At 37.8% G+C, this 25586-nt stretch overlaps 1 protein-coding gene across 1 annotated transcript in view; it reads left to right on the top strand.

Moving 5' to 3' along the window:
• Positions 1–25586, top strand: part of LOC108969468 (dynein beta chain, ciliary) — a 29779-nt gene that overhangs the window by 388 nt on the left and 3805 nt on the right. Inside the window, exons 2-30 of the mRNA XM_018934211.1 lie at positions 4–343; positions 1529–1681; positions 1747–1958; positions 2546–2787; positions 2846–3128; positions 3197–3462; positions 3554–4005; positions 5156–6726; positions 8912–9184; positions 10196–10225; positions 10457–12445; positions 12516–13228; positions 13289–13641; positions 13707–14530; positions 15016–15377; positions 15437–15593; positions 15656–17005; positions 17072–17241; positions 17308–17611; positions 17687–17880; positions 17977–18181; positions 18242–18406; positions 18700–18840; positions 19487–19657; positions 19736–20052; positions 20122–20536; positions 20606–21607; positions 21672–21820; positions 24989–25121. Coding sequence (XP_018789756.1) covers positions 4–343; positions 1529–1681; positions 1747–1958; positions 2546–2787; positions 2846–3128; positions 3197–3462; positions 3554–4005; positions 5156–6726; positions 8912–9184; positions 10196–10225; positions 10457–12445; positions 12516–13228; positions 13289–13641; positions 13707–14530; positions 15016–15377; positions 15437–15593; positions 15656–17005; positions 17072–17241; positions 17308–17611; positions 17687–17880; positions 17977–18181; positions 18242–18406; positions 18700–18840; positions 19487–19657; positions 19736–20052; positions 20122–20536; positions 20606–21607; positions 21672–21820; positions 24989–25121 — 12936 coding nt within the window. The remainder of the gene's footprint in view (positions 1–3; positions 344–1528; positions 1682–1746; positions 1959–2545; positions 2788–2845; positions 3129–3196; positions 3463–3553; positions 4006–5155; positions 6727–8911; positions 9185–10195; positions 10226–10456; positions 12446–12515; positions 13229–13288; positions 13642–13706; positions 14531–15015; positions 15378–15436; positions 15594–15655; positions 17006–17071; positions 17242–17307; positions 17612–17686; positions 17881–17976; positions 18182–18241; positions 18407–18699; positions 18841–19486; positions 19658–19735; positions 20053–20121; positions 20537–20605; positions 21608–21671; positions 21821–24988; positions 25122–25586) is intronic.

A 25586-nucleotide genomic window follows, 5' to 3' on the forward strand; every position in this document is an offset into this window, starting at 1 on the left:
GAGGAGGTGCTTGTACCATTGCTCTCCAATGATGTGAACTACAAGTCATGGCCCACAATGGTTGCACAGGATGTGCAAAAGCATGTGCACAGCTTGAAGAGCACTGTACATCAGGTGAAGGGGCAAGTGAGTGGCGAGACAATACTCGCTATGCCAGTGGGTGTGGAATTGATTGTTAAGTTGGCTGCGAAATTAAATAATTCACGTCGCATAGCTATCGATTTGTACTTGAAAAGTGCAATTGAGGGTGTGGTCATCAAGTGGGCAGAACAAATACACGAAGTCATCAAAGAGAATCCATCGAATGCATTTCAAAATGGTCAGAACCCGACGCCGCAAGTTGGTGAGTATGAAAGCTTTGTTTTCCCAAATTTTATGCGTAATTACTGTGCTCGTTTGGTAGCAACATTCCCAATYTACGTTGACTTGAGGGAATTGATGGAYCGTTGTTTAGAYGAACACAAACAAATATTACGGTCTCATTCTATGGCGAGAAGATCACCCTTAAAGGTTTTGAAAAGAAGGTGCCTTATTTTAATTCACGGTATTTTTTGCTTGCTATAAAAATTAAGTATCACGTGGTTTGTTCGCGATGGACTCCTACTACTGAACCGATTTTAACAAAATTTACCACACTGTGCCCAGTTTGAAGCAACTTAGAAGATAGGATAATCAAAATAATTCGTAAATACAGTKGAATCTGAAATAAATGGACGCTATATTAAATGGAAGCACTATTAAGCGAACCTTTCCATTAACATATGACCAGTTCCAAAATTTGTTGATATTTATTAAGTACAATATATTAAGGCGACAACTCTAATAACTGGACAGAAAGGCTGGTTCGTCAGTGTATGTTTATGGGAGATTTCACAGTATATATGTCTAAACATATGAGTCCACAAAAAATATAATATAGTAAAATTKAATTTCCCGAACTCAAACTTCTATAATTCGAAGTTCTCCCTAACTGGAACTCTTTAATTAGCAATAGTAGTCAAATTGCATAAAAATTTTCTGCCAAAGCTCGAAGATTTTTGGTGAATTATGGAAATTCGAATTAGGAATATTCMACTGCAATTATAATTTTCAGTAAAATGCCAATTCTTAAGGGGCATTTCCTCAATGTCTCTTTAGCAGCCATTTGTCAGTTAAGTAGTGGTAATTTTAAAACCAAGTAAACTAAACTAATATTCCTTTTTTCGGTAAAGAAGGATTTTTTAAGAAAACGGCATTAAATTCGATATTTTTTCCATTGACATTTATTTGTATGAACATATTCAATTATTCGTAACCGAAATTTTCTCAAACTGGAGTCTTTCAGATTTTAGTTCGTGAAATTAGTGTAGTCTTAAATCTTAACTTATGAGATTCTCGAGAATAGTTTAAGTTTTTATTTATTTTGGAACTGTAGGTTGATCGAATGGTTGTTTGTTTTGATCTCCTTCATATTTAAATATTCCCACCTCTTGAATTGAACTCTCGATTTATATGAATAATATTTATAAATTTTCACTTTAAACTCAAGAAATCGCCTTCTGGAATAATCGGCTGAAGAACTTGTCCTTCATATTCGATCAATTGCGTGGGGAACGTATACGTGCCATGGCTTTGGTATTRGAATATACTAATAGTGCATATCATCCATGCTTTCAAGGAATATTCAAAAACGTTGTAACAGGTAAAGATAGGATTAGACTTGTATTTTTGTATAACAAATTTACGGGACTCATAATTTGGTTGCAGCTTTAGCCGAAGCGAAAGACATCACACTCTATCTAAATCCACTGAAACGTCCTATACAGCAGTTGGAAGAGATTGATTTTGCCGAATGTAAACCGCTACTAATCCCACTAATGTTTGTGATTTGTACAATGTGGGGTAACTCTCGATATTACAGCAATTCTTCAAAAATAACCGTTCTGCTGAAACAATTATGTAATCTTATTATACAGCAGGTAAGTAATAAAAGAGATGATATGCTAGAACATTATTTACAATAAAACTAAAGTTTTGGGCTCGTAAAATTATTGACTACTTGCCTTCCCTTTCTCTTAACGCGTCAACTTTGATCCGCTCTAACACATACTCGTACGTGTGTACCTAATTACAGTTGTGGGGTCTTGGCCAGAAAACCACCGACTGCATTCCTCAGACAAAGTAGTGAGGATCGATTTTCTTGCCAATTCCGACAAATGATCAATTAAAATTCATTAGGATATCGCAAAAGCTGACTAACAAATTTTTAGAATCCCAAAAACCTTCGCCTTAAAATTTGCTGTCTCGAAACCGGTTGWTTAGAATTTTTCCGTTTTTTTGGCTTTCTGTAAATTTTGCCGCTTTAATGTATATARGCCCGTGTAAAATTCGTTTGTATTTCTTTCATTTATCGGATTTCTATATATCCGATGCCCACCAAAAATAGAAAAGATAGTCCTCTGTGTATATATGAATAATATGAAGAAGTATTATAAATAAATTCMTGTCTTTTAAAAGTTTCGTTTTGAATTAACCTAAATTTTGTATATACCTTCTCATTTTTAAGGCCAAGCGTTATCTTGATCCTTCGTCGATATTCCATAGCGATATTGATGAGGCAATGCAACGTCTCACACAATCTATACAAATATTGAARTTCTTTCGTGAGCTTTATGATCACTACAAGGAAAATTTAGCAGATTTCTTTCCCACACCAGAAGAGAGACCACCGATTCCCTGGACCTTTCATCCAAATTCCGTCTTCAATCGCTTTAATGCATTTTTGGAGCGTTTAACCACTATACAATGGTAAGTTATTGCMTTGGCTCTTTCACACRCACTTATAAACYAMATTTTCTGGATTTAGGTTTTTCTTYACTGTGATTGAATTCTTGAAGTTAGAGAAAGTTGAAATCGGTGGTCTCCGCGGACGCCAATTGAGCACACGCATCACTGCGGTATATGTGGAGTTCAATCAATACTTCACGGCRTTCGCCTCCAAGTCTTATGATGTGCTCGATCCCGACGATCACGAATTCGATGAAGATTTCGAGAACTTTCAAACACATATACTCGAGTTGGACATGAAACTGGCTGCGATATTGTGTCAAGCATTCGATGATTGCCACAATTTGGAGAGCATGTTCAAGGTGAGAACTATTTATGGRAAATGGTAAATTTTTAATATATGTATGTATCTTGGTATTGATATTTTTAGCTCATAAATATTGTGGGAAGCGTAATCGATCGCCCTAAAATCAAAGAACAATTTACACAGCGTTACACAGAGATCGTACAAATGCTCGAAGTGGAAATGACCACGTGTGAGGATATATTTTACAAACAAATTGATTTGCAACAAGTGAACAAGAACTTGTATCCTGATTACAACTGTCCACCGGTAGCCGCCTTCATACGTTGGTGTAACCAATTGGAGGCGCGTATCAGCACACCAGTTAAAAATTTTCAAAAACTTCAACACGAGTGAGTTTAGTTTTCAAACTCAAATGACCATTGATATTTCAAAGGAATCGTTACTTATTTTCAATTCGCTATTCTGCTTCACACCACTCAGCATAACCAAATCCGAAGTCGCAGAGGATATATTTACGCGTTACGAGCGATTGATGCGTCGATTGGGCATACATAAAACCTGTGCCTTCGACGAATGGAGTGAAACGTTGGCGGAACAAATCGAAACAAATCTGAAAGTTTCGTTAATCGCCCGTGATCCCAATAGCAATTCGTTAATATTGAATTTCAGCCCGGAACTGTTCAGTATTCTTCGCGAGGTGCACTATTTGAAGCAAATGGCTGTCGAGGGTATACCGGAGATCGCTTTAAATTTCGCTGAAAAGAACGAAACTTTTCGCACTTACACTCTAAATCTTGAAAAGACCATCGACTGGTATAACTCTATACAGGAGAATAGTTCCCCAGTTGAACTGAAACTGATCGAGTCGGAGATTCAACAAATCGATGATTTGGTGGAGATTGGTGTAAATGAGTTAGTGTGGAATTCTGAAGGTAAATGTTGTAAAAATGTTATGGATAATACACTTGATCAGTTGGTTTGTGCGCTTGTTTCGCTTCAATTTCATAGAATGGATTGCAATTTCATATATATATATTTAACAGGTGATGAATTCGACAATGACTGTATAAAAATCCAGTTAAACTTTTCCATAGAAAGTCATCTGACAATGGTGGAAAATTGTAAAATTTACTGTTTTAGCAGCTTTTTTTTTATCTTTTATCCCAAGAAAAGAGCAATTTATATAGAGTCGGTGCATCGGACTATTGGACAAACGTTGGGTTTCACAAAGTCCCTTCGAGAGGGGCTGGTGTTTAACTTACTGAAACAACTACGGCCATCGGAATTAGGCAAGGGTGATCCTTATGTTATGCGTAGGGTACACTGCTTAATAATAATAAGAGTAAGATAGCAACAAAGGAAAATTGTATTTCTAAAGGAAAGTGAAATTGATTCGAACTCTAATTTTTATCACAAACAAAGACGATACCCTCATTTCCCGAAAATGCAATGCAGCATCGTATTCGAACTTAAAGTTTTCATAGGAAGTAGGAACCTCTTTTGAGACAAGCATACATATCACAGTCATCATTTAACCCATCTCAATTGGATGTCATGAATCATATTTGAATCATGTTTGCAACTGAAATTTTGCACCTGTCCTCTTCTCACCAAGAGCTGCTCATTTTTCGGAAAGGCAGATATGAGATCACTATAGCATATAGCTGCTATACAAACTGAACGATCGGAAAAAGTTCTTGCATGGAAATTTTTTTCATTTGACGAGATATCTTCGCGAAGTTTGGCATGAATCATTTCCGAAGGCAATAATAATAAAATGTCCAAAGAAATTGTTCAGATCGGGTCACTAAAGCAAATAGCTTTGGAATCAAGTTCTTGTTAGAAACCTTTTGTAGGTATTTATGAAGGATATTATAGCTCTGATGCAACCTAAGTTAACGATTTTGAAGTAATCTTTAAAAAAGAAAAGGGGACGTAAGTTTTAAGACTCTCAATATAATGCATATAGAAGCTAGTTGCCGTGATCATGTTACTAAGATTCATTCTACAAGTTCTCGTGACAATGGGAAGAATTTTCGAATCCTATATTTAACTGTATTGCATTTCTTGATTATTTCGCAGATATTACAACATATTTAGACAAATTACGTACACCGGTCGCAGCTTTACAAAATCGTATGCATCACACACAAAGCAATCTACAACAAATCAGTCAACTTATGTCCGTTTGGGCAAAGCAACCACTTTTCGAACGGAAGGATTCCAAAAAAGACACGGTGCTTTGCATTGAAGAACGTCCAGATCGTACCATGAAACGTTATGCTGAAATACAAGCCGCTTCTGTAGAGATACACAACTTACTGCAAGACAACGTGATTCAGTTTAATATGGAAAGTAGACAAGAAGATGAAATTTGGTTGAATTATGTAGACTTCGTGGATAATATTGTATACGAGAATATATTAAAGACCGTGGGTGTGAGTGTTGGCTATTTGGCGGAGAACATGGACCCGGATAATAATTGCGCGCCACTTTTCGAATCTCGTTTAGAGTTGGTGGAACCCAACTTGGTATTTGTGCCCTCTCTTAATCCCGAAGATCCGATGGGATTTAATAACATGCTAATCGAATTAATGCGCGACATAATGAAAATGGCCACATTAATAAAACGTCTTAAGAAGAATGAGAAGCGCAATTATGGTGATATGGTTAAGGAAAACCAAGATATAATTGATATGCGTCGTGAGATTTTAAACGGTGTCGATCGTGTTATGGAAGAAGCATCCTTGTTTTGTCGACAATTTGAACGTTACTCCTATCTCTGGCTAGACGATCGGCATGAATGTATGGAGTATTTCCTTGAATATGGACGCATTTTGGATGTGGACGAGATCGATTTGGTATTGATGAAAGAACCGAGTGCGCCGCAACCATGTGCACCCAGCATCGAAGCGTTCCGTGAACAAATCGATAACTATGAATCACTATTCAATGAAATCGAAGACATTGCCCCTTTCCAAATTTTCAATTCTTGGTTTCAAGTTGACGTGCGACCCTTCAGGCAGGCATTGCTGAATACAGTATGCAAATGGGGAAATATGTTTAAGGAACATCTGGTGAATACCGTTACAAATAATCTCATGGATTTGAGCAGTTTCATACGGAAGGCCGATGAAGGCCTACTGCAGACCGTCAAGGAAGGTGACTATGATGGACTAGTCAGCATTATGGCCTATCTGATGCAGGTAAAGGAGCGCGCTGTCAAAACTGATAATATGTTCGAACCCATGCAAGAGACCATACAATTGCTGAAGTACTTCGATATGGACATACCGGAAGAGGTTAATGTGTTGCTGCAAGAACTACCCGAACAGTGGGTGAACACGAAAAAGATTGCAACAACTGTGAAACAGCAAGTTTCACCTTTACAGGCTACCGAGGTGGTGCGTATACGCAATAAGGTGACCGAGTTCGAGACACATACACAACTGTTTCGGGAGATTTTCAAACATTACAAATTCTTTCGGTTTGATTGTAATGAGCCCTATCTGCTGATTGATCGTATAAATGAAGACATATATCGGTTGGAATGCGAAATGCGTGAAATACAAGAGTCGGGTAGCTTGTTTGAGGTTAATATACCTGAGTTCAAGGCATTGAAGCAATGTCGCAAGGAATTGCGAATGTTAAAGGTAACCATTTGCATTTCACAAAAATTTATCAAAATATTTTTTTATATATTTTAATTACATTTTATCAACATTTTTAAAATCATTATTTTGCATTTTGAATAGCTATTAAATTTATGTTCGTTCTAAATACTTTTAATCTAAATGGAATACCCACATCTTTAGATTATGAAATATTCACAAAATAGTGAACTATAAAATCTCTCTGTCTATCTATTATTAGCTTCGGCTCGCAGGTTTCCGCATTTTACGGATCTTTTTATGCAAATTTTTAAAAATTTAGCGGCGATCTTTAGAGCAGTGTTATAATTATTATTCTGGGTAATAGTTGCAGTTGGTATCTGCAAAATTTTTGTTTTTTTGTGAAATATCTAACAATGTTTCGTATATACCATATTTAAGATATTTCATGCTTTTAAGGGGTTATATACAGTTAGAAGGGCACAAAATGCGAATTTTCCGGAATTTTTTTTGAGAAAATTTTTGAATTTATTGATCAAAATAAACATTTTTGACAAATCGGCCTTAAATTGTTTATAAAAAACCAAAATATTTATCGGTGAGAAAAAAATTTTCCTTTAATTATTAAAAAATTATTTAAAGGGTCAGTAGGGTAATCTGGCCTGTTTTTTGACATTTTTTTTTCATTGAAATTTTTATTCTACAATAGAATTTTTTTCACATATCATGAGTTACATCGTGGAGTGTATAAACACATTTTTTCGGAATTTTTTGATGACATCTGTCGGAGAGGCTGGGCGAATGAGATGCGTTTTTTCACTGGCGGACACGATTTCTCATGTTTGGGTCATCTGAAACACAAAAACGCAAATTATTCTTAGTACTTGAATGGTTATCGTCCCTACTAGAATCATGAAAAAATAATTTTTCCCCATATATATTTTTCATAAATTTTGTCATAACATTGTCAATAAATTATAATTAATTATTAGCGACGATAGAACATTAAAAAAAAAACTAAGCAAATCCGTTGAGTAGTTCGACCGAAATCATGTTCGCCAGTTTAAAAAACTATGTGTTTGAGAAAAACTCGTTTAAAGTTTGAGGTGTGCACTCCGAGCGGTCCGAAGGTCGAGCGGTATTATTAGTTTTGGGTCGTTTTCGAAACCTTCCAATGGTAAAGTGGGTTTCTACATTAATTCTAAGGATGTAAGGGAACAGAAAATGCAAAAAATTTAAAAAAGATTACCCTACTGACCTCTTAAGAAGTTCGTGTTAAAATTTGAGCCTATACGGCGAAGCCGTTTTCGAGTAATTTTGGTTTCCGACTTTGAAAACACCATTTTGAGAAAAACGTTTAATTTCGCCAATCAAGAAGAAGTTTAATTTCGAAATTTTCACTGCAACGATATGAACTTTTCTTTCTGTATTCTTAAATATATCGTCACCTAAAATGCAAAATAACGTATCGTCAAAAAATCGAAATTGAGTATTCCATTGATTACGAAACACTACTTCAAATTAGATACATAATATTAGATATTCCCAACATTTTCAGGTTCTGCGCTCATGTATGAACCACTTTTAAGCAATATTAAAATCCTTTTTTCACTCTTTTTCCATTTTATTTCATTTCATTGTGTTTCATTCACCCCACTGTATATTTTCATAAATGTCGTTACGTTATTTTGCATTTTAGGTGACGATATGTACCTTAAGAAGATTATTTTTTTTTTGAAAATTCTAACAGCACATGACACCTTAAAACGAGACATGAAGGCTATTAAAATGTTTCTTGAATTCTATCTTTGATCACGCGAATAAGGAGGATGTGTGATTTATGAAGTTTTAGAATTCGGGAATTTTTTAATTTTTAATATGTGCATTTATATATCAAAATTAAAAATTAATTAATTTAATTACTTTTCTTAGTTATATCATGAAAAATTTTTATATAAACAACTTTAATAAAATATTTTGCGTAGATAAGTATCTATTGTACTTTAAAGCAATTCATTTGTAAGAAACTGAAGTAGTTATGTACATGTATGCATATGTACATACATACTTATATCGAATACCAGGTAAATTTAATGTGGAATTTTTTGAATTTTGTTAATAATTTCGCAAACAATAAGATAAACCATTTTTGTTTAATTCTCACTTTAGAAAATTAATTTGAATTTACAAATTATACTAAATAAATTTTTACATGATCTCCCTACAGCAATTGTGGGACTATGTATACATCGTGCAGACCTGCATCGAGGACTGGAAAACGACACCTTGGCGAAAAGTAGATGTCGAGAATATGGACATTGAGTGCAAAAAATTCGCCAAGGATATTCGTTTGTTGGACAAGGAAATGCGCTCCTGGGATACATTCATAAATTTGGAATCCACCGTCAAAAATATGCTCACTTCCTTGCGAGCTGTTGGTGAATTGCAGAATCCAGCCATACGTGAGCGTCACTGGAATCAACTTATGAACTCCACCAAGGTTATTTTGCTTTACGAAGTGAACATTACTCTGAACATGCCTGCTCTTATTTGTATCAAACTAACATTGTAAATATGAACCGAACGATTTTCTCCTAAATTTTCTAGTACGCAATATTTTTCAAGCACATGTGCTACTCTCAGTTGAAGATTTATAAATCTGTACATAATGTAATACAACTTCGAGAGAGGCGCACGATTTGTACAGTCACTATATCTGATATCTTATATTAATTATAAGTTCTTTGTAAATAGTTTAAATAATACACCTACTTTAGCGAGAGAGCATTTTTAAGTTTATCCAATTGAAGAGCGAATTTTTTGGAAGATGCGGTATTCCTAAGATTGTTTCTATATTCTCAAATTTAATTTTTTACCAAGCTTAGTGTACCTAGCAAATTTCCATAGTGCGAATTTTAGTTAACGATCCCTAATCTTATTTCGATCATATACTTGATAAGTTAATATAAGTTTTTGAAATATGTTATCTAATCCTAAAATTAGACTACATATTTACACGGTATATCTGTAAAAGTACATATTTTTTTTGAGATTTGGTTTAAAGATAATATTAAAATATATATATATTCTATTATAATACATTATATTATAATATATATAATTTAATATTATAATATTATTATAATAAAGCTCTGTACCGATTTTATTAGCTTATGGTATAGTAGCGAGAGACGCTGGTAAAAATAAAGAAAGAATCGAACTCACTATTTACTTAAGAATTTATTAGAGCCGACCTCTTATAAGAAGGATATAATTAAATTTGATCATCTTCTTTGTTACAACCCACTTAGTGGCAATTTCGCTTCGGAAGTAGGTCGGGACTAAAGATACCGCCTTTTCACATATAATAGATTATACAATTATATACATACAAACATTTGACGACTTAAAAGTGCTCTACCGTCTACAAACTTATGTATGTAGTATATACAATAATAAGCTTAGTTTTATACACTGTGCATTCTTTTTTGTAAATAATATTTCTTTACAGAGTTTAGCCGCTTTACCAAAGGACATAACGGTAAGTTCTGTGTAAATAAACCTCGCCCTCGTATATGTTTGTGTTGTCCCAGATATGTATGTATTTTCACCTGCATGGTATGCAAATAATTAAATATAATATGTCCCTATTAGTGACGTAGTCGCACAGTATAAAACTATATAGATAAATGTATGTAGTGTCCCCAATGTTTAGTACATACACATATATTAGTTAAACTAATATTATATTTGTTATCGTCGGCACTTTCAGGTGAAATTCATAATGGATCATGAAACAACGCTGGCCGAGCTGTTGGGTCTTAATTTGCATGAATGCGAGGAGGAGGTGAAGAATATCGTCGATAAAGCAGTGAAAGAAATGTCAATGGAGAAAATACTACGTGACTTGCATACCACTTGGTCTGCGATGGAATTCGATCATGAACTCCATCCACGCACTGGCTGTAATCTCCTGAAGGCATCGGAGGAACTCATAGAGACTCTCGAAGATAATCAGGTCTGCTTACAAAATCTGATAACATCGAAGTACATTGCGCACTTCCTTGAGGAGGTGTCAACATGGCAGAACAAACTGATGGTAGCCGATCAGGTGATTACCGTCTGGTTTGAGGTGCAACGCACTTGGACCCATCTAGAAAGTATCTTCATGAGTTCCGAAGACATACGTAAACAATTGCCAGTCGACTCGGATCGTTTCGATCGCATCGACGCTGAATTTCGCATATTAATGGACGAAATGTCCGTATCGTCGAATGTGGTGGCGTCGACAAATCGACCCGGTTTGATTGAACGTTTGGAGCATCTGCAGAAGGAGCTTACATTGTGTGAGAAGGCACTGGCAGAGTATTTGGAAACGAAACGTTTAGCTTTTCCTCGTTTCTACTTTGTATCATCTGCTGATCTGCTTGATGTGCTGAGCAATGGTATTCAGCCAGAGATGGTCACCAAACATTTGACTAAACTTTTTGATTCGATAGCACGTTTGAAATTTAATCGCGACGAATCGAATGAAATCGACACAGCTTCGGGTATGTATGCCAAGGATGGTGAATATGTGGAATTCAATGAATTGGCGAGTATACGCGGACCGGTGGAGGTGTGGCTGAATCGCATCCAAGCGGCCATGCGTGCCTCGCTACGTCATTACGTTTCCGAAGCTGTAGTCGCCTATGAGGAAAAGCAACGTGAACAATGGTTATTCGACTATCCTGCACAGGTATCACTTTGTGGATCACAAATTTGGTGGTCCACTGAGGTGAACATTGCCTTCGGTCGTTTGGAGGAAGGTTACGATAATGCCATCAAGGACTATTACAAAAAACAGATCTCTCAGTTGAGCTTGCTCATCACGCTATTGTTGGGCGAGCTGACTAAAGGAGATCGCCAAAAGATAATGACCATATGCACAATTGATGTACATTCGCGCGATGTTGTCGCTAAAATGATCCAAGCCAAACTGGATTCGGGTTCGGCATTCATGTGGCAATCACAGTTACGCCATCGTTATGATGAGGGTGAAAGAGATTGTTTTGCCAATATCTGCGATGCCGAGTTTCAGTATTCGCATGAATATTTGGGTAATACGCCACGTCTTGTTATCACACCGCTTACCGATCGCTGTTACATCACATTGACTCAATCGCTACACTTGATAATGGGCGGTGGCCCCGCTGGCCCGGCGGGTACCGGTAAAACCGAAACTACTAAAGATTTAGGCCGCGCGTTGGGTATTATGGTATATGTTTTCAATTGTTCAGAACAGATGGACTATCAGTCGTGTGGAAATATTTATAAAGGACTGGCCCAAACTGGTGCTTGGGGCTGTTTCGACGAATTTAACCGCATCACAGTGGAGGTGCTTTCCGTTGTAGCTGTGCAGGTAAAATCTGTACAAGATGCCATACGGGACAAGAAGGAAAAGTTCAATTTCATGGGTGAAATAATCAGTTGTGTGCCCACAGTAGGCATATTTATAACCATGAATCCCGGTTATGCTGGCCGTACAGAGTTGCCAGAGAACTTAAAAGCGCTCTTTCGTCCCTGTGCTATGGTTGTACCAGATTTCGAACTGATTTGTGAAATTATGCTGGTTGCTGAAGGTTTCCAAGACGCACGGGTATTGGCTAGAAAATTTATTACGCTCTACACACTATGCAAGGAGTTGCTCTCCAAACAGGATCACTACGATTGGGGGCTAAGAGCAATTAAATCCGTGCTGGTAGTTGCTGGTTCGCTTAAGGTAAGAACTGGGGAGCTGTATATGTATTTAAAGATTTGAATGCACTATTACTACTTTTCGCCAATTTCAGCGCGGTGATCCCGGCCGACCAGAGGAAGAGGTACTCATGCGTGCCTTACGTGATTTTAATATACCGAAGATCGTCACGGATGATATGCCAGTTTTTATGGGCCTCATTAGTGATTTGTTTCCCGCATTGGATGTGCCCAGAAAACGTGATCAAGACTTCGAACGCACAGTGAAGCAGGCCGCATCTGATCTACTACTGCAACCCGAAGATAACTTTATCTTGAAAGTTGTACAGCTGGAGGAATTACTAGAAGTACGACATTCCGTTTTCATAGTTGGCAATGCTGGCACCGGCAAGACACAAGTGTGGAAAACTCTACTACGCACTTATCAAAATATCAAAAGAAAACCGATTTTTAACGATTTGAATCCAAAAGCCGTTACCAATGATGAACTTTTCGGTATCATCAATCCGGCGACACGTGAGTGGAAGGATGGTTTGTTTTCGGTTATAATGCGAGATCAAGCAAACATAACGGGTGATCAGCCCAAATGGATTGTGCTCGATGGCGATATCGATCCAATGTGGATTGAGAGCTTAAATACTGTTATGGACGATAACAAAGTCTTGACTTTGGCCAGTAACGAGCGCATTGCGCTGACACCATCGATGCGCTTGCTTTTTGAGATTTCCAATTTGAGAACAGCCACTCCAGCAACTGTTTCTAGGGCAGGAATACTCTATATAAATCCACAAGATTTGGGTTGGAATCCGTAAGTAAGAGCGTATTTGATTTTGTTAAAAATTAATCTATTGCTTTTATGTGACCACAGTTACGTCAGCAGTTGGGTGGAAACTCGAAAAATACCATCCGAAAAGTCCAATTTGGTAATGCTTTTCGATAAATATATACCGGCTTCGTTAGAGACCATACGCACACGTTTTAAGAAAATTACACCCATTGCCGAGATGGCGCACATACAGATGTTATGTCATCTGTTGGAATGTTTCTTGACGCCTACGAACACACCAGCCGATTGTCCAAAAGAATGGCATGAACTGTATTTCGTTTTTGCTTGTGTTTGGGCATTCGGATCGGCTATGTTCCAGGATCAAGCGATCGACTACCGAGTCGAATTCAGCAAATGGTGGGTAAATGAGTTCAAAACCGTTAAGTTCCCACAGGGTAAGTATAACATATTACCAGCGGGATTATTGGATAAGTAAAATAAATAAATTTATTTTTCATAGGCGGCACAGTGTTCGACTATTTTCTTGATACAGAAACTAAAGTCTTCCTACCGTGGACTGAAAAGATTCCGAAATTTGAATTAGAATCCGATTTACCGTTACAAGCAGTACTGGTGCATACCTCTGAATCAATACGCGTACGTTTTTTCCTCGAGTTACTCATGAACATGCGACATCCTGTTATGTTGGTAGGCACCGCAGGTTGTGGCAAAACTGTACTAGTCAACGAAAAGCTACAGGCACTCAATGAGAATTATGCGGTCACTACGATTCCCTTCAACTACTACACTACTTCAGAAATGTTGCAAAAAATACTGGAGAAGCCGTTGGAGAAAAAAGCGGGTCGTAACTATGGCCCCCCAGGCAATAAGACTCTTATCTACTACATTGATGATATGAATATGCCGGCAGTCGACTGTTATGGCACCGTACAACCGCACACCATTATCCGTCAACATCTGGACTACGGACATTGGTACGACCGCAATAAGCTGTCCTTAAAGGATATACACAATTGTCAGTATGTGGCTTGTATGAATCCGACAGCTGGGAGTTTCACTATAAATCCGCGGCTTCAGCGGCATTTCTGTGTGTTGGCCGTGAGCTTTCCTAGTGGTGATTCCATCACTTCGATCTTTTCCACGATCTTGTCACAGCATTTTGCAAATGCTGAGCAGAAGTTTAATCCGATAGTGACGCGCATGACATCTAACATTGTTGCCGCAACATTGGCTCTACATAACAAGTCTATGCAGATTTTCTTGCCGACTGCAATAAAATCACATTACATATTCAATTTGAGAGACATCAGCAACGTCTTTCAGGTCAGTAGTGGAATTAATCAGTTTCTTTATGGATTATGTTAAATTAACTGCTTTCCAACCGTTAGATGTCGTCATTGGCTTAGTCTAATGGTATAGTCAATAAAGGAGTCTTATAAATTGGGGAAAAGTGGTGTGAGTTAAGTGGCGTAAGAGGTCATTGATCTGAGGAAATTCTGTCAATGCAATTTTATCTCATGTGCGATTGATTTTCGAATCGGGTATTGACCCCTCGCTCAAATTTGACTAATAACAAGAATAGTTGATTTGAAGAGTTTTATGGCCGAATAAAAACTATGAGCTCTGTGTTTTAGGTTTTATGATGCTTATATGAAAACATACCTTTCGTATAAAAATATGCATACTTGCATTACATTTTTTTTTATTAAAGCTTACATAATAAACAAATTATTAAATAAACTAAAGTACGCAGCGCTAGCATCAAAGGCTTTCGGCTGAGGCATTAAATTTATTTACTTCCCTTTCAGGGTTTACTATTCAGCACAGCCGATTGCTTGACCAGCTCATCCGATCTTATACGTCTCTGGCAGCACGAGACCCAACGTGTTTATGGTGATAAATTAATCGATGATAAGGACATCGACAGTTTTACGAAGATGCAACACGACATAGTGAAGAAATCTTTTGAGGAAATCGACGAATCGGTGATTTTTGACAAACCCAATATATATTGTCACTTCGCTGGAGGAATTGGTGAACCCAAGTACATGCCCGTCATGGGCTGGACTGAGCTTCACAAACTCCTTCAGGAAGCAATGGCATCGTACAATGATCTTGTGGCGGCCATGAATTTGGTGCTCTTCGAAGATGCCATGATGCATGTGTGCAGGTATGGACGCAGCTTTAGCGATAATCAGTAACTGATATTAAATATTCCCAACTTCTTAGAATAAATCGCATCTTAGAGTCACCACGTGGTAGCGCCCTGTTGGTCGGCGTTGGTGGCAGTGGAAAACAGTCTTTATCACGTCTCGCCGCTTTTATTTCTAGCTTGGAAGTGGTGCAAATACAATTGAAAAAAGGTTACGGCATAAATGATCTCAAGGTAATCACGTATCTATATACAAACTCCCATTTTGTTATAATCTTTATTCTCTTCCGCTTCAGAATGAATTCTCCGGCTTGTATTTGAAAGCTGGTTTGAAAAATGTTGGTACTATGTTTCTTATGACGGATGCACAAATACCTAGTGAAGATTTTCTGGTACTTATCAATGATATGCTTTCTACGGGCGAGATTCCTGATCTCTTTCCCGATGACGAAATTGAAAACATAATAGCAGGCGTACGTAACGAAGTAAAGGGAGCTGGAATGGTAGACTCACGCGAGAACTGTTGGAAATTCTTCATAGATCGCGTACGTAAACAACTCAAGATTGTGCTGTGCTTTTCGCCAGTTGGGTCCACGTTACGTGTACGTTCACGTAAATTTCCCGCTATTATAAATGCCACATCTATAAATTGGTTTCATGAATGGCCACAGGAAGCCCTCATCTCGGTGGCAATGAACTTTCTGTCGTTAAATAAAGTTTTACCTGCAACACATCGCGATTCGGTAGCTAAATTTATGGCCTATGTTCACACCTCGGTGAATGCTATGTCCAAAGTGTATCTACAAACCGAGCGACGTTACAATTATACCACACCAAAAAGTTATCTTGAACAGATAAGTTTATATTTAAAGTTGTTGAACCATAAACATGACGATTTACAGAGTAAGATCGTGCGCTTGGAGAATGGTTTAGAGAAGTTACGTTCCACCGCTGTTCAAGTAGCCGATTTGAAGGTGAAATTGGCTGTACAAGAGATAGAATTGAAAGAAAAGAATGAGGCCGCCGATGCGCTAATTGAAATCGTCGGTATTGAAACGGAAAAGGTGCAAACAGAGAAAGCAGTGGCTGATGAGGAGGAGATGAAAGTTGCGCTAATAGCTGATGAAGTAAGTAAGAAGCAGAAAGACTGCGAAGAAGACTTACTAAAAGCGGAACCCGCATTAACCGCTGCGCAAGAGGCGCTCAACACTTTAAACAAAGCCAACTTAACAGAGCTCAAGTCGTTTGGCTCACCACCAGGGGCGGTAACAAATGTCACCGCCGCTGTCATGGTACTACTGGCACCAGGTGGCAAACTACCCAAAGATCGTTCATGGAAAGCAGCCAAAATTTCAATGGCAAAGGTGGATACATTTTTAGACTCACTCATCAATTACGACAAGGAGAACATACATCCGGAAATCATTAAAGCTATACAACCCTATCTAAAGGATCCAGAGTTTGAGCCCGAGTTTGTTCGCTCCAAGTCAGGTGCTGCTGCGGGACTCTGTGCCTGGGTAATCAATATAATCAAATTCTATGAAGTGTATTGTGATGTGGAGCCGAAACGTAAAGCTTTGGCTGCGGCGAATGCAGAGCTTGCTGCTGCTCAAGAAAAACTATCAGGCATTAAAAGAAAAGTCGCGGTGAGTAGTTATTTCTCGTAAATATGTGATTTTAGTTTAACCACTCTGTATGGTATGTCGTGGTAGAATCTGGAGGAGCAATTGGCAAAACTAACCGCGGATTTCGAGCAAGCAACCGCTGATAAGTTACGTTGCCAACAGGAGGCCGACGCTACACAAGCCACAATTGCACTAGCAAACCGTCTAGTTAATGGTCTGGCTAGTGAGAATGTACGTTGGGCCGAGGCGGTAAATAGGTGAGAGCGTGTAGGTTTGAAACATTGAAAGTTACTTATTTAACACACTTTTCTTAAATTCAAAAGTTTCGTGAAACAAGGCATTACTTTACCAGGCGATATTTTGCTCATTACCGCCTTCATCTCATATGTAGGCTGTTTCACTAAACAGTTTCGCGTCGATCTGATGCAAAAAATGTGGACGCCGTTCTTGAAGAGCATCGATCCGCCTATACCAACCACTGAAAATTTGGATCCATTATCGTTGCTAACGGATGATACCACCATCGCGATATGGACCAATGAGGGTTTGCCCAGCGATCGCATGTCAACTGAGAATGCCACTATACTTTCGAATTCAGACCGCTGGCCGTTGATGATCGACCCACAGGTGGCTGCATTATTTTTACTAAATTTTTACGAATTTTAATCTTTCTAACCTCTTCTATATTTGAATGAATTGCAGCTACAAGGTGTCAAATGGATAAAACAAAAGTATGGCGAAGAACTGAAGGTTATACGTTTAGGCCAACGCAGCTACTTGGATGTAATAGAATTAGCTATCACTAAAGGCTGCATTGTGTTGATCGAGAATATCGATGAAAACCTCGATCCCGTATTGGATTCGTTACTAGGTAGAAATCTCATAAAGAAGGGCAAGTAAGTGTTGAGTAGAACTGAATTATTTTCGACAGTAATGGTACGAACTATACGTGTCTGACCCACCACTCACCATGTAAAATATTTATCTTTCAGAGCCATCAAAATAGGCGACAAGGAAATTGAGTACAACTCCAACTTTCGTTTAATATTACATACAAAATTAGCAAATCCACACTATAAGCCAGAAATGCAAGCACAAAGCACTTTGATTAACTTTACTGTAACACGTGACGGTTTGGAGGATCAATTATTGGCGGAAGTTGTAAAGGCCGAACGCCCTGATCTAGAAGATTTGAAAGTATGTCGGAGTATAATATTTAAAGCAATGTAAATTTTAATATTTACCAAATAATTGTAGGCCGAGTTAACAAAGCAACAGAACGATTTTAAAATTATGCTGAAAAAGCTGGAAGACGACCTATTATCTAGGTTATCATCGGCAGGTGAAAATATTTTAGGCGATACCGCTTTAGTAGAAAACTTAGAAACTACTAAGAGTACAGCTTCTGAGATCGAAATAAAGGTGAGCTGTTATAACAATTTTTTATATGTGTATGGACGTAAGAGTGGGAATGGGGGTTGAAATAAATTTAATGCTTTGCTAATGCTGCCATAGATATGTTGCGCCTTATACTTTTCTCAAATACTATAAGGCAAGGTATTTAGGATGGTTTTAGAAATATATTGGTTACACTTTTTTTATTATTTAATCGAAATGATAACAAAACACGAGATTTATGAATGCAATATTCTAATTATCAACTTCTTTAAACAGTATTAATACTTCCAGTGTATCTATTTGTTACTCCATTTCAGGTCGCTGAAGCTAAAATTACTTCCAAAGAGATTGACAAAGCTCGCGAATATTATCGGCCGGCAGCTGCAAGAGCCAGTTTGCTCTACTTCATACTCAATGAGCTCAACACTATTAACCCAATTTATCAATTTTCGCTTAAGGTAATGTTATGAAAAGAGCCTTGTTCTTAATATTGTCTTTCGGTTAATGATAGATGTAAACCTAAGATTCTACTTGGATTTGTTATTGTTTTTGAGTCACGTTTGCTTGTAGACCTATAAAAGGAAAATTAGAGACTTGTGTTTATTTACAAGATTCTTAATAGATATAGAGATTGGCTAAACATTTAGCGCGTTCTAAAAAGAAGTACGAGTATTACCTTAGAAAAGTGTGTACGAATTCATCAGATGTAATTACGTTGATTTATTAATTTCAATTGGGGAATCGATTGTTCATATCAAGTGAATTCAGCAGTTACAGAACTATTTTTTGTTTTCTTTCTATAATGAGTGATAATATGTTCGAACAGAGATATGGATCTATACGTGCTTTATCAAATCGAGGAAAAAGTTCAAACTTCATATTTTTACCATATTTTGTACCCGGTCCTAAGTGAACTTATTTTTAAATCAAATAACATTTTTTTTAAATATTAGTAATAAGTGCCTGTCCAAAAGCCTATAATCATTAATTTTGAAACTTATTTGTTGTTATGTCGTCAATATCTTTAGTAATATTATTATTTAATTTATATATTTCAATAACAGATATATAGTACGTATGTGCAACTTATCTGATTTCTTTCAGGCCTTTAGTGTAGTTTTTCAAAAGGCCATCGCACGCGCCGAACCTGGCGAAACTTTAAATGCACGCGTTTTTAACTTAATTGATTGCATAACTTACTCCGTATTCCAATATACTTCGAGGGGTCTATTCGAATGTGATAAATTGATATTTGCCTCGCAAATGGCTTTTCAGGTACATAGTATACATACAATGGCTTACAACATTGAATCATACATATGTATATAATTTGATATATGTACATATTCCTAGATCCTTTTGATGAACGAGGAGATTACATCTACCGAACTGGACTTTTTACTCCGCTTCCCGATTAAACCGCACGTTACTAGTCCGGTTGATTTTCTCTCCAACCAATCGTGGGGCGGAATATGCAGTCTAGCGTCTAAAGATGAATTCCGGAACCTTGATCGAGACATAGAAACTTCATCGAAACGTTGGAAAAAACTGGTGGAGTCTGAAGCGCCAGAGAAGGAGAAATTCCCACAGGAGTGGAAGAATAAGACGGCATTGCAACGTCTTTGCATGATACGTGCACTTCGACCTGATCGCATGACCTATGCGCTAGCGTAAATATCTTCCTAAATTAGACAATACCATACATTTTAATAATCAAAGCAATTCTATTTACACCACAGAGACTTCATTGCTGAGAAACTTGGTAGTAAATATGTGGAGAATCGCGCTTTGGAATTTGCTAAATCTTTCGAGGAAACCAGTCCCTCCACACCTATTTTCTTTATACTCTCACCGGGCGTAAATCCACTCAAGGACGTTGAGGCGTTGGGAAAACTTTTAGGGTACACAATGGATCTGGGTAATTTTCACAATGTCTCTTTGGGTCAGGGACAAGAGGTTATTGCCGAAGCGGCTATGGATACAGCAGCTAAAAACGGGCATTGGGTTGTATTGCAAAATATACATTTAGTGCGTAAATGGCTGCCGGTATTGGAAAAGAAATTGGAATTCTACGCAGAGGGATCACATCCCGAATACCGTATGTTTTTGAGTGCCGAACCGGCTTCGTCGCCATCGGCTCACATTATACCACAGGTAAGGAAGTCTTATCACCTAATACATGCATATGGATACGAACATAATAATAACAATTGCTATTTTCAGGGCATACTCGAGTCCTCTATTAAAATCACAAATGAACCACCTACCGGTATGTTGGCCAATCTACATAAAGCACTGGACAACTTCACCCAAGAGACATTGGAAATGTCTGGCAAGGAAGCTGAATTCAAAGCAATACTTTTCTCGCTTTGCTACTTTCACGCTGTGGTCGCGGAGCGTCGTAAATTTGGGCCGCAAGGTTGGAATAAGATCTATCCATTCAATGTGGGTGATTTAAATATCAGCGTATCGGTATTGTATAATTACCTCGAGGCAAATGCCAAGGTTCCATGGGAGGATTTGCGGTATCTCTTCGGGGAGATCATGTATGGCGGTCACATAACAGACGATTGGGATCGTCGCTTATGCATTACATATCTCGAAGAGTACATGCAACCAGATCTAGTGGATGGTGAACTGTTTCTAGCACCAGGTTTTCCTGCGCCGCCCAACACCGACTACGCCGGCTATCACGCTTATGTTGACGAAACGATGCCAGCCGAATCACCATACCTTTACGGACTGCATCCGAATGCAGAAATTGGTTTCTTAACCACACGTGCGGAGAATATATTTCGTACTGTTTTTGAGATGCAACCGCGTGATGCTGGTGCTAGTGGTGGTGCCACGGTGACCAGGGAGGATAAGGTGAAACAGATTGTAGATGAGATCATGGAGAAATTACCCGAAGAGTTCAATATGGTGGAAATAATGAACAAGGTGGAGGAGCGTACGCCATATGTGATTGTGGCCTTTCAAGAATGTGAACGCATGAATTATCTAACGAGCGAGATGAAGCGAAGTCTAAAGGAGTTGGATCTGGGTTTAAAAGGCGAGCTGACGATCACCTCAGACATGGAAGTACTAGAAAATTCATTGTTCCTGGATCAAGTGCCGCCAGTATGGACGCAACGTGCCTATCCATCACTGCTGGGCTTGAATTCATGGTTCATCGATCTGTGTTTGCGGTTACGTGAATTGGAAACATGGTCTACTGATTTTGTGGTGAGTACGATTGCAATATTTATACCATTTGTTTTTAGTTGAAAGCGTTGATTTTGGGTTTTAGCTTCCTTCCTGTGTCTGGTTGGCCGGCTTTTTCAATCCGCAATCACTATTAACCGCAATTATGCAGAGCACCGCGCGACGTAATGAATTACCCTTGGATAAAATGTGCCTACAATGTGATGTGACTAAAAAGCAGAAGGAGGACTTCACGTGAGTATATGAGTATACTAAGTGGCTTCTTGTTTTGGAATGTCTCTAGAGTTTTTATTTTACTTGTATTTAAAATATTGTATGTATGTATGTAAGTGTGTATATAGTCATACTTATTATCCCCAAAATGAACTTTCAACCCAGAAGAAAGTTCTTCCCAACAACTAATCAATCATCAGCAGAGCCACATTCATCCATCAATCTCATCGAAAAGTTCGTCTCCACCGTCACATAACATCAATAATATTAACGTTTAACAGTAAATAAATCAAGTCGCAAATTGAATTGACTTCTTCACTGACCTCGGCATATACAAACATGTCTGTTACTCTCCGCGCTATTGGGTTGCTGTGAATATTTGCCAATTCTGACTCTGATTGCGTTGCCCATACCCACGCACACACAAACGTAGGCGAATAAATGGTTTTTTAGGCATAGTTTTCATATTTGTTAATTTAACTAATATTAATAACATGGCGCCCAAAAGTCAACAGAAGTGGGGCCGAGCTTCGTTTCATGTATTTGAATGTTAAGCTAAAAACTAGTGAGTACTACTTTTGTTGAGTTCATTACATAATACCATAAGAGTTTTTTTTATCAAAACTTCAATGTGAATTTAAAACCATATATCGCTAACAATACACAATTTCCACAGTTGGTTTCGAACTCACAACACATCGTGCGTTAGTCATGCACTAACTTATTAGACTCCATGAAACGCCATTTTATTAACACAAATGCATTTTTACTTGCAAGTTCAATTGCTTGTCGACGTTGGCTCATACTACATATGTACATACTTGCGCCAAGCAGCAAATCAGAGATCAAGAAAGCGCTCCAGCTTGATTACTTGGCGTCATTTTTCTCAATAAATGAATATAAAAAGTGATTCAAAGCGACCTGGTGAGCATACATACACACATGTATGTAAATATATATATTTATATATCTACATACATATGTATATATATTATGAATGTCGTGTAAGTATATTACTCAATAACTCATCCTCCTTTTACTCTAGCTTCGGGTGCGTTGCATCTTATTTTCCTTCCATACTTTAATATTGCGTAGTCGAAAAAGTCTTTTCGTATTTCTAGTCAAACTTTAACTTATTTGTTTTTATATTTATAATAATAAACAAATATGTACAATTTCGAAATTTACAGAACTGAAGCGAGCGAACCATTGATCCGAACATTCTCTCCATTCTCTCCGTAAACTTGACAAATTTCATTGGTGGGTTGCGTGGCATTCTCCCCTTTTTTATACACAAATTTCAAAATAAAGCGATTTTCTTCGTTGTTTTCACAACTTTCATGTCACGGAAGGCATTCTCCGGAATAACTTTGCATGCTGCTTGGATCCCCTCTGTCGTCTCAAAATGATTGCCATCGGCCGTTTCAGGCAAGAAAACAAAAAAGTACGGGGCCCACATCAGGGCTGTAGGACTACTGCGGAAGCGTTGGGATGCCGGTCTTAGTTAGGTAGCTGTTCACAAAAAAGGCAGTGTGAGCCGGTCGTGGTGCAACTTCCAATCGGCTTCTGAGTTGCACACAGAATTTAATCGCGTACCTCTGTTCGAACGAACACTGCATTTTCCGCTTGCATCACTCACAGAAACTCGTGGCTGAAAAATGTTTGTCCTGATTAACCAGGTGGTCGGAGACAACTGACCAGCCGCTCGTTCGTTAGCTAGGAACGCCCGAAGTACATTGTCGGCCTATTACTTTCCGGACAAACCCTGTATATTACGTTGATTAATTTTGGTACCTTATGTTTTGGAAACATCAGTTTAATAGTTCTAAACTAAAACAAACAAAAACTCAATATTGTCGGTTAATACTAAAAATAGTCTTTCTGGATTCGAAAACAAACCAAATTAAGTGAAGAGGGCCAAACCAATTACATATAATAAGAACAGTCATTTAAGCTTAAATTAGGTAAGAATCTCGGAATTCGAGATATCCAGCTATAAGTCTGTAAATATTATGTATTGACACCCTAAAAGTTGTCTCAAACCCGGCATATGTAGGGTTGGTAGCGTGCATGTATCATATGTAGGTTTTGAGAAAACTTTTAGGGTGTCAATATACAATATTTACAGACTTACAGCTGGGTATCTCGAATTCCGAGGTGAACTTACTATAGTGGCTAAAACTATTGTTGAGATTCAGCCCATATTGAATACGCACCATAATAACGAAAACTCTGGGGTGCCTATTCTTCTTAAAAAATGCAAACGCTCAGAGGATCCTCTTCACAGTTATTTTCTACAGTATATTTTATTGCCAAATACGTGACTTGATTATAACGCTTTATAATGTTTATATTGACGGCATTTATGGGTACAACACCCGTCTGTAATACTTCTTCAGAGTGCTAAAGAATATTACCACTTAGCATTATCGAGATGCTTCAATCCGTATTCTCAACATACAATGTTGCAGAGCATAAAGATAAAATCCATAATACTTATTTTGCCTAAAACTCGTAAATTTCTTATATGACCATCTGTACTGCGAATTTCTGTACGCTCCCAAAACATTTCCGCAATACTGTAGACGGGATTCCCTTAGGTACCACAAATGTGACGAATTGATGTCGCAAACCACAACACAAGTACTTACAATGCGATCACTTATTCACACAATGATGAAGGCAATTAGTCTCTCCCAAGTCATGTAATTAAGCAAACAAATCAATTAGACAATTGGCGCATTCATTAACGACGGCAAGACGCGCCAGTAGAACCGTGACAATGTTGACGCCATTCACCAAAATGTACACACGTTCACATTCACGAATGCTACGACGCCGAAAGTGGTGCCAATCAATGGCGAGACAACGAGACTAGGCGTCAATAGCTTAGAAATCATCATAATCATCAAACATCAGCGGCCACTGAAGCGGCGCTAGCACATCGCTTCGCGGAGCAGCGTGACTGGGCCATAAACGCCTATACAGGTATTATTTGCAACAGGGCATGACACATACATACGTACATATATACATATGTACATATTTAAAGTGCTAAACTCATTAGCTCGGTTATTTTTAGATATTGAAAAGATTTTATGCTAAAGTGTTTTTCTTTGCTAAATCGATTATCTTATTCATATCTTTTTTTTTCATGTGTAAATAAGTTTGTATGCCATTTATTTATAGCACGGCACCGCGTGAAGGCGCCTATGTTCATGGGATATTTATGGAAGGCGCCAGATGGGATGTACAACAGGGTATCATAATGGAATCGCGTCTCAAAGAGCTCTATCCACCGATGCCAGTGATAAATATTCGGGTAGGTGAAAAATCACTGTTTGAAATAAAACTTGCAAATAAAAAAACATACACAGAACATATGTACATACATTTTTATGTGTACACTAGTGGCCAGAAAATTGTTAGAAGGGTTAAAAAAAACATTGTTGTTATTGTTGTTTACGAAATTATAGAAAGTAATAAGGTCGGCTTAATATTTTTTTTTTTTTTTGCTTCTGTTAAATGTCCAAATATGGTATTTTAACGTTAACGTTGATGGATATATTCATGATTTTATCCTGATTTATTATATCACAAAGACGATTTCAGTGTCATGAACTAATAACATTTTAGTTTAATTTTAGCCAACAATACAGCACTAAAAGTGGGGTCTCTCATCCGAGGCTGTTGTTGCGTTTTCATTGGGGTGGTTTTTTTACGTGGCGGGTCCCAAACCCAGCGCACAACCCTATGCAGGGAATGTTTCGCCTTCTCACTTTAGCTC

The sequence above is a fragment of the Bactrocera latifrons genome, unplaced genomic scaffold (assembly GCF_001853355.1).
Source record: "Bactrocera latifrons isolate USDA-ARS-PBARC rearing strain unplaced genomic scaffold, ASM185335v1 scaffold_253, whole genome shotgun sequence".
NCBI classification, from domain to species: Eukaryota; Metazoa; Arthropoda; class Insecta; order Diptera; family Tephritidae; genus Bactrocera; species Bactrocera latifrons.